Source organism: Littorina saxatilis, linkage group LG5 (genome assembly GCF_037325665.1).
Source record: "Littorina saxatilis isolate snail1 linkage group LG5, US_GU_Lsax_2.0, whole genome shotgun sequence".
NCBI lineage: Eukaryota > Metazoa > Mollusca > Gastropoda > Littorinimorpha > Littorinidae > Littorina > Littorina saxatilis.
The window spans coordinates 25,318,118-25,332,115 of NC_090249.1; the positions used below are offsets into that span (position 1 = coordinate 25,318,118).

A 13,998-nucleotide genomic window follows, 5' to 3' on the forward strand; every position below is an offset into this window, starting at 1 on the left:
GGAATCATATGACGTCATGACGTATCATGCTTGCCTACGTATATTGTATGTTCGAAAGTCTGACTTCTGTTGGGAATTCGCGTGGTGAAGACTGCGGTAAATCTGTAGATGATAAGAGAACAAGGATTGTCTCAGAAGAAACGACTAAATGTTTCAGACCGGTAACTTCATTTCAACATTGCACTATACAATGGACGTTCTATGTGACAGGAGAGTTTGCTGATTTTGTGTTAAACATTGGAGAGATCGTCTGCTAGAATCAGAGATAGGTCGCTTCAGATTGCAGCTTCTGGAAATTTGCAAGGTTTGTTGCCTGTTAAAGAACTGGATTTTACACGTAATGTATGTCATGTGCAGTAAGCAACAACAAAAACACACACAAAGCAAATGGCATCGTCTGTCGACTAGTCACAGAAACAAACCTGGCGAGGCATGCGTGTACTTTATACACGTGGAAGAAACCGGAACCATGCGTCTTTGTTATCGACAATATGCTTTTGGATATTGAGAAAAATGGCCGACTTCCGCAGCATTATGCTTTGATGATCGGAAGAGACCATCCAATCACAGCCCCCGAATTCCCCCACGTGTTCATCAGAATAGCAATATATAGATATGTTATATTCGGATTAAAAACAAGCTGTAAAAATTTAAAACATAAAAATTATGATCAAAATTAAATTTCCGAAATCGATTTAAAAACAATGTCATCTTATTCCTGGTCGGTTCCTGATTCCAAAAACATATAGATATGATAGCGAAGAGAGGTACAGAAAAGCGTGCTATGCTGCACAGCGCAACCGCTACCGCGCTAAACAGGCTCGTCAATTTCACTGCCTTTTGTACGAGCGGCGGGCTACGGTCATTATGAAAAAATGCAGTGCGTTCAGTTTCATTCTGTGAGTTCCACAACTTGACTAAATGTAGTAATTTCGCCTTACGCGACTTGTTTTTTCTCTTTTCAAAGTGTATAGAAACAATTATGAAATTTACTAACAGACTTTGTGGTGCAGACTTTTTAACAATATGACATGTCAAGAATCATATTAACGCATGGGGTAATTGCATGGGGTATCGCTGATCAATTACAACCACAGAACCTATTCTTTCGAAGTTATATATAAATCCCTGGTTTGCGTGTGTAGTAATCATATGGTTTCTTTTTACATTTAGTCAAGTTTTGACTAAATGTTTTAACATAGAGGGGGGAATCGAGACGAGGGTCGTGGTGTGTGTGTGTGTGTGTGTGTGTATGTGTGTGTGTGTTTGTGTTTATGTGTGTGTGTGTGTGTGTGTGTGTAGAGCGATTCAGAGTAAACTACTGGACCGATCTTTATGACATTTTTCATGAGAGTTCCTGGGTATGATATCCCCAGACGTTTTTTTCATTTTTTCGATAAATGTCTTTGATAACGTCATATCCGGCTTTTTGTAAAAGTTGAGGCGGCACTGTCACACCCTCATTTTTCGATCAAATTGATTGACATTTTGGCCAAGCAATCTTCAACGAAGGCCGGACTTTGGTATTGCATTTCAGCTTGGAGGCTTAAAAATTAATAATGACTTTGGTCATTAAAAATCTGAAAATTGTAATTGAATTTATATTTTTATAAAACGATCCAAAATTACGTTTATCGTATTCTTCATAATTTTCTGATTCCAAAAACATATAAATATGTTATATTCGGATTAAAAACAAGCTCTGAAAATTAAATATATAAAAATTATGATTAAAATTAAATTTCCGAAATCAATTTAAAAGCAATTTCATCTTATTCCTTGTCCGTTCCTGATTCCAAAAACATACAGATATGATATGTTTGGATTAAAAACACGTTCAGAGAGTTAAAAAGAATAGAGATATAGAAAAGCGTGCTATCCTCCTCAGCGCAACCGCTACCGCGCTTTTCTGGATTATTAATTTCACTGCCTTTGCCACGAGCGGTGGACAGACGATGCTACGAGTGTACTGTCTTGCGGAAAAAAATGCAATGCGTTCAGTTTCATTCTGTGAGTTCGACTGAGCTTGACTAAATGTTGTATTTTCGCCTTACGCGACTTGTTCAATTCTTGTAACGTGTCTTTCCGATTGGGCTTATTATAGTGAAAATACAGGATTATTTCAAGTCTTTAAATTAGACTAGTTCCTCGATTGACATAATCATATTTGCTGAAACAGCAACACAATTTTGACAAAACATTGACAAAATGCAAAGCTGAGTCTGCACAATCACACATCAAAACACAAAATGATTCTACCGAGATATCTTTGCGCCAATCTTCGAAATGTAGCACTACCCCCACTTTCAAAAATGGGATCAGAAAAGGTAAAAGTAATTTTCCTCTCAAAACACATTCATGCTGAATTATAATTATATGTATCGATTGGACATTGGATTTCCCTTTTTTGAGCCATGTGACGTCAGAGGCCTACAAAACTTCATATTTGGGCGTTTCTGGTTAACTGAAACTTCAAAGGAACTACTTACTTCATATTTGGGACACGCGGATTAACCCACAGATCAAAACACACGTCTGCCAAACTGTAAAAATGAAGCGATTTGCAGATCTATCTCGGGAAAAAATTGAAAACAAAAGACGACTGTTAACTCCCTCATGTTGCAGGCAACACACAACTCCAAGTTTTGCCGCGGCCAAATTCAAACCCCTCTAGAAGTTCACTCAGCTCTGTCGCACACACAGCCACCGGCCGAGTCGATATGCGCGGGGCAAGTAGTTTCGACATGTCCTTTAAAGATATGAATTTCTTCCTCAGTGCAGAAAATGAACCTGACATGCCACCATCCACGAAAATGCAAGTTCTGCCTACTTTCCACAACTGTACCATAAACAACTTGAACATCACAATAACAAAATAAGACCAAACGTGTTAATTGTCCCTGCTTTTAACCCCACAAGCTAACTCAATGAACTCGTCCAGTCTTGATCGCGAGACAGGGTGACGACAAAATAATATTAAACACAAAGAAAACACCTCTCACAGAGCACAGCACAAGAATGTCTTTTGGGGCACAACACATCACGTCGAACATGAAAGTCGCAGCCAGCTACGGGAAGAACTGAGTCTTCAACCTACTCTTGAACGCGTCAAGAGAGGGGCTCTGGCGAAGCTCAAACGGCAGGGAGTTCCAGACGGAGGGGCCGGCGGAGGGAAATGCACGCTGACCAGCAGATGCGAGTTTCGAGCGAGGGATGTGAAGGCGGAGTGGGTCAGCAGCAGAACGAAGGGGACGGTCAGAGGGCTGGGTGTACAGGTCCAGGGAGGATTGAAGGTACTCGGGAGCAGAGTCGTTGAGACACTTGTAGACCAGAGTGGACAGTTTGTAGGAGATTCATGTGTTGACAAGGAGCCAGTGCAAGAAGCGAAGTAGGGGGGTGATGTGGTCTCGCTTCGTCTTCCTCAACGTCAGCCTGGCAGCAGCGTTCTGGACTCGTAGGCCATGAATGGATGAGGCGGGGAGGCCAGCCAGACTGAAGGGAGTTGCAGTAGTCCAGACGACTGAAGATGAGGGAGACAACCAGCTTGACACAGGCGTCGTGGGTGAGGTAGCGACGGATGGAGGCGATGCGTCGTAGGTGGAAAAAGCAGGTCTTGATGATGAAGGAGATGTGTGTCTGCATGGAGAGAGTGGAGTCGAGAAAGACGCCAAGGCTCTTGACAGCAGGGGAGAATGGAACAGTCGCGTCATCCAGCTGGAGGTCGGTCACAGTGAGGGAAGCAATCTTCTGTCGTTTTCCAACGAGAAGGGCCTCCGTCTTCTCACTGTTCAGCTTCAACTTGTTCTCAGTCATCCAGTTCTTGATGTCAGTGAAACAACTGGAGATGGATCCCAAGAGATGGTCAACGTCCTCCGGCTTGGCGCTGTTCTGGAGCTGCGTGTCATCGGCAAAGGAGTTGTAGTTCAAGCCGTGGCGTTCGATGACCAGGGAGAGGGGTTAGGTGTACAGGGCGAAGCGGACAGGGACAGGCTGAGAAGAGAACGAATCAGTGGTGACAGTCTGAGAGCGGTTCTGGAGGTAGTTCCGGAACCAAGAGAGGGCGGTGTCTTGATTGCCGAACGTGGAACTGAGGCGATCGACGAGTAGCTGATGGTCGATCGTGTCGAAGGCCGCGGAAAGGTCCAGCAGCACAAGGGCGAGTTCCGAGACAGGTGGGCGCTCAACTGCTCCAGGATGATACGCTCCAGAAGCAGGAAGGGCAGGTTGGACACAGGACGGTAGTTCTTCAACTCGTTGACGTCAAGGCCGGGCTTCTTGATGAGTGGGCGGACAACGGCAGACTTGAAGCAGTCGGGAACGACGCCTGTGGCCAGGGAGATGTTGATGATATCTGTGATAGACGGCAGGAGCTTGTCCAGACACTTGGTGAACAGGAAGCCTGGCAGGGGGTCTAGCTCGCAGGTCTTGATGGCCGTCTTGGTGATGAGTCGCTTGACGTGGTTTTGGCTGAAAGCACGTGAGGGGGGAGCCGGAGAAGGAGGGGGAGGGTGGGGACGGGACGAAGGGCTGCTGATCGAGTGTTCTCCGAAGCTTGTCAATCTTGTCCTTGAAGAACTCCGAGAATAACTCCGGGATATCTTGTGGAGGGTGAGCAGTGGGTAAGGGGGCAGCGGGGGAGGAGCCCAGGAGAGAGGACATGATGGAGAACAGCTCCCTGGATGATGAGGCGTTGGCGATGCGGTCGTGGAAGTGCTCGACCTTGGCAGCAGTGATGGCTTGCGTGACTCGAAGCAGCGCATCCCTGAGAATCTGCCGGTGAACCTCCAGGCCAGAGTGTCGCCATGCACGCTCCGCTCGCCGTCTCTCGATCTTGGCGGCTGTGATGTCCTCAGAGAACCAGGGAGCCGGCTGTCGCTCAGAGACTGCGCATAGGGATGGCGGGGCGTGTTTGTCGAGGAGCTGGCGCAGAGTCAAGCTGAAGAAATGGGGCGGGGTCAGAGAACGGGTCTCGCTGGGCAAGCAGCAGGGCAGCTTCGTCTCCAAGAACAACTGTCTCAATGTCTCGTAGCTTGCGACGTGTGACCATCTTCCGCTTCTGTGCTGGCTTGGTGATGTTGACGACGAAGTTGATGGCAGTGTGGTCGGAGACAAGGTGGTCGTTGGCGACGAGGCTGGAGACCAGATTGTCCGAGGGTCGAGTGACAATCCAATCCAGGATGTGGCCACGGGAGTGGGAGGGAAAAGGAACGACCTGGTCCACACTGTAGCTGTCCAACAGCGCACGGGCCCGCTTGGTGTCAGCGTTGGCAGGGCAGTCCCAGTGGATGTTAAAGTCACCGAGGACGATGGCGCTGTGGGACGTCACGTTGTAGTGGTCGAGGGCTTGGGAGAACTCGTCGAAGAAAGTAGAGTCCTTCAGCTTGTTCTTGGTGTTAGGGGGAGGGCGATATATACACAGGAAGGTGAGGGTGGTGGTGGTGGCGACCGTCATCTCCACGGCTTCGAAGGTGGTGTGGGGGAAGGGGAGGCTGTCCGAGAAGGACGCTGCAGCATGCATGTGGTCCTTGTAGACGACGGCGATGCCACCACCACGCCCAGCCGGGCGGGGGAAGGAGACTGTCTTGTACCCTGCGGGGGTCAGCTGCTTGATCTTGGGGTCATCACCAGGTCGCAGCCACGTCTCGGTGATGAACAGGGCGTCTAACTTGTTTTCTATAATGTAGTCTGCTATCAGATCTGCTTTGCCTTCTGGATTCACTGACTGGGAGTTGAGGAGGCATAGGTGTAGGGTGTTTTTGGAATGAGTGGGTGGATGCTGATGTGGGGTGGGCGGGTGCTGGGGAGGGGTTGTGGGAGAACGGGGAGGGGTGGGGAGGTGAGGGAGAGGGGTGATGGGAGGATGGGGAGGGGTGGTGAGAGAATGGGGAGGGGTGGTGGGAGAATAGGGAGGGATAGAGGGAAGCAGGGAAAGGGTGGGGGTGCTGGGGAGGGGTAGTGGTACATAGGGTGGGGGTGGTGGGCGTGAGAGAAGTAGAGGTAGGAGAAGGGTTGAGGGCAGCAAGTCGCTGTGCGGTTCGAAGACGCTGCGAGCGGCCGGCGCGACAGCCCCTTACGGTTGGTGGTCTCTGCAGGATTCCCAGCTCCTTGAGATGGAGGTATAGAGGCCGTGGCAGGCGCAGTCTAGCAGCGTCGGTGGGACGGTAGTTGAGGGGGGAACCTATCGCCATAGTGAGAGGAGTGGAAAGAGAGAGAGAGAGAGAGAGAGAGAGAGAGAGAGAGAGAGAGAGAGAGAGAGAGAGAGAGAGAGAGAGAGCTCACGCAGTTTATGACAACTAAGAATGTACTCTGAGGGTACATCTCGGGAGACAATCCCCTACCTATTGTATAAGCGGGCAGAACAGTGGAAAAAGGGCCAACTCACTATGTGATTCAACGGTCTATCGCGGTCTCGGAGAACAATGACTGTCTCGATCTGTGTAAAATGTCATATTTTGGTCAAAAACGCAAATAACGTATAGTAACCACAATTTCAAAGTGTTTAGACTCTGCTATTGACCAAAGAGAGATATATTAGTCTACCTTCAGAAAGTTTATAATTGTGATGCTCTGATGATATTATGCTTTTGAATAAGGGCGTAAATGCGCGCGCGCGCGCTATATATAACAAAATCAAGGAAAAGAAAAGCCAAACAAAGAATTTCAAGTGGCAGCCCTGTTGCCAGGCCTTCCTCAGGGGCGTGTAATTCTATGTATATATATATATATATATATATATATATATATATATATATAAATGTGTGTGTGTGTGTGTGTGTGTGTGTGTGTGTGTGTGTGTTTGTGTGTGTGTGTGAGTGTGTGTGTCTCTCTTTCTCTGTCTCACTGTGTCTCTCTGTCTCTCTCTCTCTCTCTTTCTCTCTCTCTCTCTCTCTCTCTCTCTCTCTCTCTGTCTCTGTCTCTGTCTCTCTCTCTCTGTGTCTCTCTGTGTCTCTCTCTCTCTCTCTCTCTCTCTCTCTCTCTCTCTCTCTCTCTCTCTCTCTCTCTCTCTCTCTCTCTCTCTCTCTCTCTCTCTCTTCAAATCAATGTGCCTGTTTAATGAGTAGCTGTAGTTACAAGCGCACGAACATACTTTTTTAAGGTGAGTCAAATCAAAGTGAGCGAATGTGTTGGAGACAAAAAGTCGTCGAGAAGTGCCGCCTAGCGGAAGGACAGGGGCGCCATTAATCACGCGGACCTTAATAACGTTCATAAAGTACACAAACAAGGGAAGTAACTCAGTAGAATAACCCCAAAAGTATGGTCTTTCTTTGCCTATTTTACGGCATTGAATTAAGCTTTTAAAACACTTCCTTTTGCCAAATGAAAGCAGTACTTTTGCACAGTACCATTATTTGTAACGCAGAATCTTATGGTATAAGTTAAGAAGCGATCTGAGGGCATTTTTTCTTTTGGTATTATTCCTTTAAAAACATACGACAGTAACTGACCCCCCCTCCCCCCCCCAAAAAAAAAAAGAAGAAAGAAAAGATTTCAAGGTTAATATGTTGCTAATATTTTGTCTGTGATATTTTCAGAATGTGTTGAAACAAGTGTGAACAAATTAGAGAAATCTAGCGGACAAACTTTATGAAACAAAATTTTGAATATGATGACACACCAAGAATAATATACGAGACACGTTGCATAATTCAAATAAAAACACATCATTACAACAAAGGTATAGCAGGGATTTACACCACTTACAAAACAGGTCCGGTAATTAATTCTTCAGATACCAAATTCAATTACCCAAAACTTCTTCATATGACGGCATGTCATTTTCACAATTCTGTATCATAGATTTCTCTAATTTGTTCGCACTTGTTTCAGGACACTCCTAAATTATCCTTGACAAAATATTAACAAAATATTAGCTAAGTTTATTTTTTAGGCCAGTCGCTGCCGTATGTGATATTTGTCTGATAAAGACTGGGTGGCCGAGTGGTAACGCACTTGCGCTCGGAAGCGAGAGGTTGCGAGTTCGAATTCGACCCTGGGTCAGGGCGTTAGCAATTTTCTCCCCCCTTTCCTAACCTAGGTGGTGGGTTCAAGTGCTAGTCTTTCGGATGAGACGAAAAACCGAGGTCCCTTCGTGTACACTACATTGGGGTGTGCACGTTAAAGATCCCACGATTGACAAAAGGGTTTTTCCTGGCAAAATTGTATAGGCATAGATAAAAATGTCCACCAAAATACCCGTGTGACTTGGAATAATAGGCCGTGAAAAGTAGGATATGCGCCGAAATGGCTGCGATCTGCTGGCCGATGTGAATGCGTGATGTATTGTGTAAAAAAATTCCATCTCACACGGCATAAATAAATCCCTGCGCCTTGAATATGTGCGCGATATAAATTGCATAAAATAGAATTAAAAAATTAAAAAAATCCCTGCGCTTAGAACTGTACCCACGGAATACGCGCGATATTAACAGCTATTGTGTTTTCAGCGTAGCAATAGGGCCCGATATTTAGACGAGACAAGTATAATGCCGACGAGTCGAAGACGAGTCGCATTATACTTGTTCGAGTCTAAATATCGGACCCTATTGCTACGATGAAAACACAATAGCGTTTATATAGCTATTCTGACATTAAATTCTGTGTTAAAATCATGTTTTTGTCAGCAACAAGGACCAGAATGGTCCATGTCGTTGATTGCAGACGACGGTTCCCTTTCTGCATGAAGCCACGGAAATAACCGAACATTGAAAAACCCACGGACATGTATTACGGAGAAAACTCAAGATAACCGGATGCTTAGCATTACGTCAATATCTTAGGAATCATATGACGTTATGACGTATCATGCTTGCCTACGTAGATTTTATGTTCGAAAGTCTGACTTCTGTTGGGAATTCGCGTGGTGAAGACTGCGGTAAATCTGTAGATGATAAGAGAACAAGGATTGTCTCAGAAGAAACGACGAAATGTTTCAGACCGGTAACTTCATTTCAACATTGCACTACACAATGGACGTTCTATGTGACAGGAGAGTTTGCTGATTTTGTGTTAAACATTGGTGATTGGAGAGATCGTCTGCAAAAATCAGAGATAGGTCGCTTCAGATTGCAGCTTCTGGAAATTTGCAAGGTTTGCTGCCAGTTAAAGAACTGGATTTTACACGTAATGTATGTCATGTACAGTAAGCAACAACAAAAACAAACACAAAGCAAATTGCATCGTCTGTCGACTAGCCACAGACACAAGCCTGGCGAGGTATGCGTGTACTTTATACACGTGGAAGAAACCGGAACCATGCGTCTTTGTTATTGCCGATATCGTTTGGATATCGGCAAAAATGGCCAACTTTCGTAGCGTTATGCTTTGATGATCGGAAAACGGATGTGTGAGACCATCCAATCACAGCCCCCGAATCCCCCCACGTGTCCATCAGAATAGCTATATAAGCCTCATATTGATTGATTGATTGATTGTATGTTTTTGAATACGCGTCCAGCACAATACTCTCTAATTACATCGTCTAATCTTTGCCCTACATATCAAAAAGTCGCGTAAGGCGAAATTACTACATTTAGTCAAGCTGTGGAACTCACAGAATGAAACTGAACGTAGTCCGCCGCTAGTGCAAAAGGCAGTGAAAGTGACGAGCCTGTTTGGCGCAGTAGCGGTTGTGCTGTGCTTCATAGCACGCTTTACTGTACCTCTCTTCGTTTGAACTTTCTGAGCGTGTTTTTAATCCAAACATATCATATCTATATGTTTTTGGAATCAGGAAGCGACAAGGAATAAGATGAAAGTGTTTTTTAAATTGATTTCGAAAATTTAATTTTAATCATAATTTTTATATTTTTAATTTTCAGAGCTTGTTTTTAATCCAAATATAACATATTTATATGTTTTTGGAATCAAGAAATCATGAAGAATAAGATGAACGTAAATTTGGATCGTTTTATAAAAAAATTTTTTTTTACAATTTTCAGATTTTTAATGACCAAAGTCATTAATCAATTTTTAAGCCACCAAGCTGAAATACAATACCGAAGTCCGGCCTTCGTCGAAGATTGCATGGCCAAAATTTCAATCAATTTGATTGAAAAATGAGGGTGTGACAGCGCCGCCTCAACTTTTACAAAAAGCCGGATATGACGTCATCAAAGGTATTTATCGAAAAAAAGAAAAAAAATTTCCGGGGATATCATTCCCAGGAACTCTCATGTCAAATTTCATAAAGATCGGTCTAGTAGTTTGGTCTGAATCGCTCTACACACACACACACAGACACACAGACACACACTCACACACACACACACACACACACACACACACACACACACACACACACACACACAGAGTACACACACACACACACACACACACACACAAAAACACACACATGTATACACCACACCCTCGTCTCGATTCCCCCCTCTACGTTAAAACATCTAGTCAAAACGTGACTAAATGTAAAAAGGATTAAGTACGCCAAAATGGCCACAAAATGTGTCCAACACTACATCATCTTTTCCTGTAAGTGTTTTTTTTTGCAAGATCGTTTTTGGCGAGGGCGGAAAAGTGAGCGCAAGCGACCGAGACACAGAGAGAGAGAAAGAGAGAGAGACAGAGAGAGAGAGAGAGAGAGAGAGAGAGAGAGTGTGTGCGTGTGTGTGTGTTTGTATTAATGTGTGTGTGTGTGTGTGTGTGTGTGTGTGTGTGTGTGTATGTGTGTGTGTGTGTGTGTGCGTGCGTGCGCACGTTTGTGTGAGAAATATAATTAGTACTTTACATGGCCTTAAAATGTGTCAAACACTGCATCATCATTTTCTGTTAGAGTGTGTTTTGCAAGATCGCTTTTGGCGAGCGTGTGTGTGTGTGTGAGAGAGAGTGGTGTGTGTGTGTATGTATGTGTGTGTGTGTTTGTGTGTGTGTGTGTGTGTGTGTGTGTGTGTGTGTGTGTGTGTGTGTGTGTGTGTGTGTGTGTGTGTGTACTTTTGTGCGAATGTGTGTGTTTGCGTGCCTGAAGACGTGTGAGTGAGTATGTGTGTGAGCATATGTGCCGTGTGTTCGTGTGTGCGTGCTTGCATGCGTAAATGTGTGCGTGTGTGCGAGCTTGTGTGTGTGTACGCGCGAGCGCGCGCGTGTGTGTGTGTGTGTGTGTGTGTGTGTGTGTGTGTGTGTGTGTGTGTGTGTGTGTGTGTGTGTGTGTGTGTGTGTGTGTGTGTGTGTGCAAACAGAATGAAATCTCAAAGCTTAAATATTTTTTGGTCAGTTTGTTTTTCACTTAAAACAATGTAAGGCCACAATCCTTCCTGGTCAAACTTTTTTCTTCTCTGTTTTCTGGCAGTTTTATCCCCTCCCCTTCCCCAGACAGCACGGCGCGAATTCCCTATTTCACCATTTCATACACACCCAAACTGAACACATACCAATAGAGGCTATATCGTGTATTCCTTCCCTTGTATGGGTATTATTGTCTCCACAGAGAACCCTTACAATTCACATTGACTTTATCAGCCGCTCTTTTTATTGTCATTCATTCATTATTCCCTCACTCTCTGCCATGACAACCGTGAAACGCGATACTATCGAGGGAACAAGTAAACCATACTAGTGATCTCCCCTTAGCTGTTATCCCATGACCAACCGGAAGTTGCATGCATTATCAAGATGGCGGCTATTGATCATGGCTGTTACTCCGATCGGTATACTACTTTACGCGAATAGATGCACCCACGTGCACAATACCTGTGTACGACAGAAAGTGGACCGGCTGACCTCAGGCTCAGGTTTCGCACGCTAGCTAATATTTTCAGAGTGTGACTCCCGGCTAAAGCAAATGCGGTTGTCGTAAGTTGTAACACTACCACATGTAAATCGTGCAGAGTTTTTCTGAACTCCAGAAACCGTTTTTTGATTGTTTTGTGTCAATCGATTGCATTATGCAAGTTCATGACGTTTGTGTGTGTGTGTGTGTGTGTGTGTGTGTGTGTGTGTGTGTGTGTGTGTGTGTGTGTGTGTATGTAGGTATGTATGTAGGTGTGTGTTTGTGTGTGTGTATGTGTGTGACGGTGTGCGGGCGTGTGTGTGTGTGTGTGTGTGTGTGTGAGTGTGTGAGTGTGTATGCGTGTTTGTGTTAGTGTGTATGCGTGTGTGTGTGTGTGTATGTGTGTGTGTGTATGTGTGCGCGCGCGTTTGTGTGTGTGTGTGTGTGTGTGTGTGTGTGTGTGATAATTATATACTCAGGATATGATGCACATTGGCATATAGCATAGTCTGATGAGGGTGTCTGTCTGTGGATGTCAGTGTTGCCGCGCCTTGTGTGACTGAAGAGAGCAATTCTGGAACGATATTCTCTGCTGCAAACACGGCTGCATGTGAAGTGATGCAGGAATATCATTGTTTTGCAGATAAAAACAGGCTACGTGTCGATGTGCCCTCATGGTGTGTCCTTGTGTCGACGTGTAAAATGGCTGATGTGCACTTATGTGTTTATGCGCTTAATATTATTTTAGTTTGTACTTTGGTCTGTCTACGCACCGATATGCCCATATGGCCATGTGCCAACGTGGTTTCGTGTCCATATGTCCCAGTATGCATCTGTCCTCGTAATAACCAGTGTTGTTTGCAGACTGAGAGGATACTAGGTCAATTGGACTGGGTCTGAAACTATGAAAAGGTCCAAATGTGCTGTCCACGAAACAATTGTTCAGTCAGAAGAGCTCCTACGTGTCAAAACTCTCGGACAGTCAGAACAATGCGTCAGACAAAAAAGATATGCGTACGACTGGGGCCTGAAAACAACACTGGATAACAGTATCGATCTCATTTTACTGAAGAAGAAACTACACATTTCAAATGCTAGCAAGCAGATCTCATGCTTTAAATAAAATATACATATATATCGACGCACATCAAAATTGTCTTCATCCATTGATATGCACTGATCATCTCTTACGTTCAGTGTGACGGTCAAAGTGCAAAGTCTACAAGATTGTACACAATACAGGGAGACACCTGGCTTGATGTGTGGTCACTTCGACACATGGACATAAAATTACCTTCCCTCTCCCAATACATTTGTTGTGGCGGTAATTCAATAAAATGACACGGTCAGTAATAGTCACGTGACAGACAGAGCAATTACCCTGAATTTCTTTATTACCAGATAAACTATAAATGCGGTCCTGCTGCTTGGCGTGAAAGAAAAAGGAAAGAAAACTTCTTTCGATTTATCTCCTTTCATTATCAAAAACCAAGTGAGAAAACGAGAGAGAGAGAGAGAGAGAGAGAGAGAGAGAGAGAGAGAGAGAGAGAGAGAGAGAGAGAGAGAGAGAGAGAGAGAGAGAGAGAAAGAGAGAGAGACAAGACAAGACAAGACAAGACAAAATCTTTATTATCGAGGGTAATAGATAAGCAAGAATATTGCTTTTTTACATCCAGCCCTCGCTCTAATATAGCGTGTGTATGGAGAGAGAGAGAGAGAGAGAGAGAGAGAGAGGGGGGAGAGAGAAAGAGAGAGAGTAGGGGGGAAGAAGTACCGAAGATTTAACACAATTCAAGGAGACACACTGACATGCGGTCAAAACAACACAAGGACGTAGTACATTATTGGCACGTGAGCACGACGAACCTCCAACCTCCTCCGAACCGAGCCTTTCAACTTACTCCCCCCTCCCGGAAAGCATCTCTGTAGTATCGGTTTTCAATACAATGCCAAGGTAATAGTCACGAGATGTGCTAGACGCAGACAATTACCTTTGATTAGCAGGTACACGATAATTGCTTCCTGCTGATTGGCCTGAAAGAAAAATGGCACAACGCGTCCAGTGATGTATCTCCTCTTGGGTACCGAACACCCTGACAGAGAGGGAAGGAGAGACAGACAGACAGACAGACAGACAGACAAAGAGAATATTGCAAAGAATGCAAAGACCGCGGTGTAATCTCTCTCTCTCTCTCTCTCTCTCTCTCTCTCTCTCTCTCTCTCTCTCTCTCTCTCTCTCCATACACACGCGCGCGCGCTACCTCCCTCTCCCCACCTTC

At 44.9% G+C, this 13,998-nt stretch overlaps 1 protein-coding gene across 1 annotated transcript; it reads right to left on the reverse strand.

The window, feature by feature from the left end:
* Positions 1 to 3,957: 3,957 nt before the first annotated feature.
* Positions 3,958 to 6,188, reverse strand: LOC138967711 (uncharacterized). The gene is made up of 4 exons (XM_070340366.1): positions 6,075 to 6,188; positions 5,012 to 5,722; positions 4,522 to 4,920; positions 3,958 to 3,990 (listed from the first exon to the last, which is right to left on the reverse strand). Exons 1-4 carry the CDS (start codon positions 6,186 to 6,188, stop codon positions 3,958 to 3,960), a joined length of 1,257 nt encoding a protein of 418 aa, XP_070196467.1.
* Positions 6,189 to 13,998: the final 7,810 nt, after the last annotated feature.

What these genes read in the sequence shown, in the direction of transcription:
- LOC138967711 (XM_070340366.1), bottom strand. Translation starts at nt 6,188, where the DNA reads ATGGCGATAGGTTCCCCCCTCAACTACCGTCCCACCGACGCTGCTAGA. An exon ending in TCCTGCAGAGACCACCAACC is followed by an intron (nt 5,723 to 6,074) that starts GTAAGGGGCTGT and finishes CTCAACTCCCAG; the next exon opens with TCAGTGAATCCAGAAGGCAA. An exon ending in CACTCGATCAGCAGCCCTTC is followed by an intron (nt 3,991 to 4,521) that starts GTCCCGTCCCCA and finishes TTCTCTTCTCAG; the next exon opens with CCTGTCCCTGTCCGCTTCGC.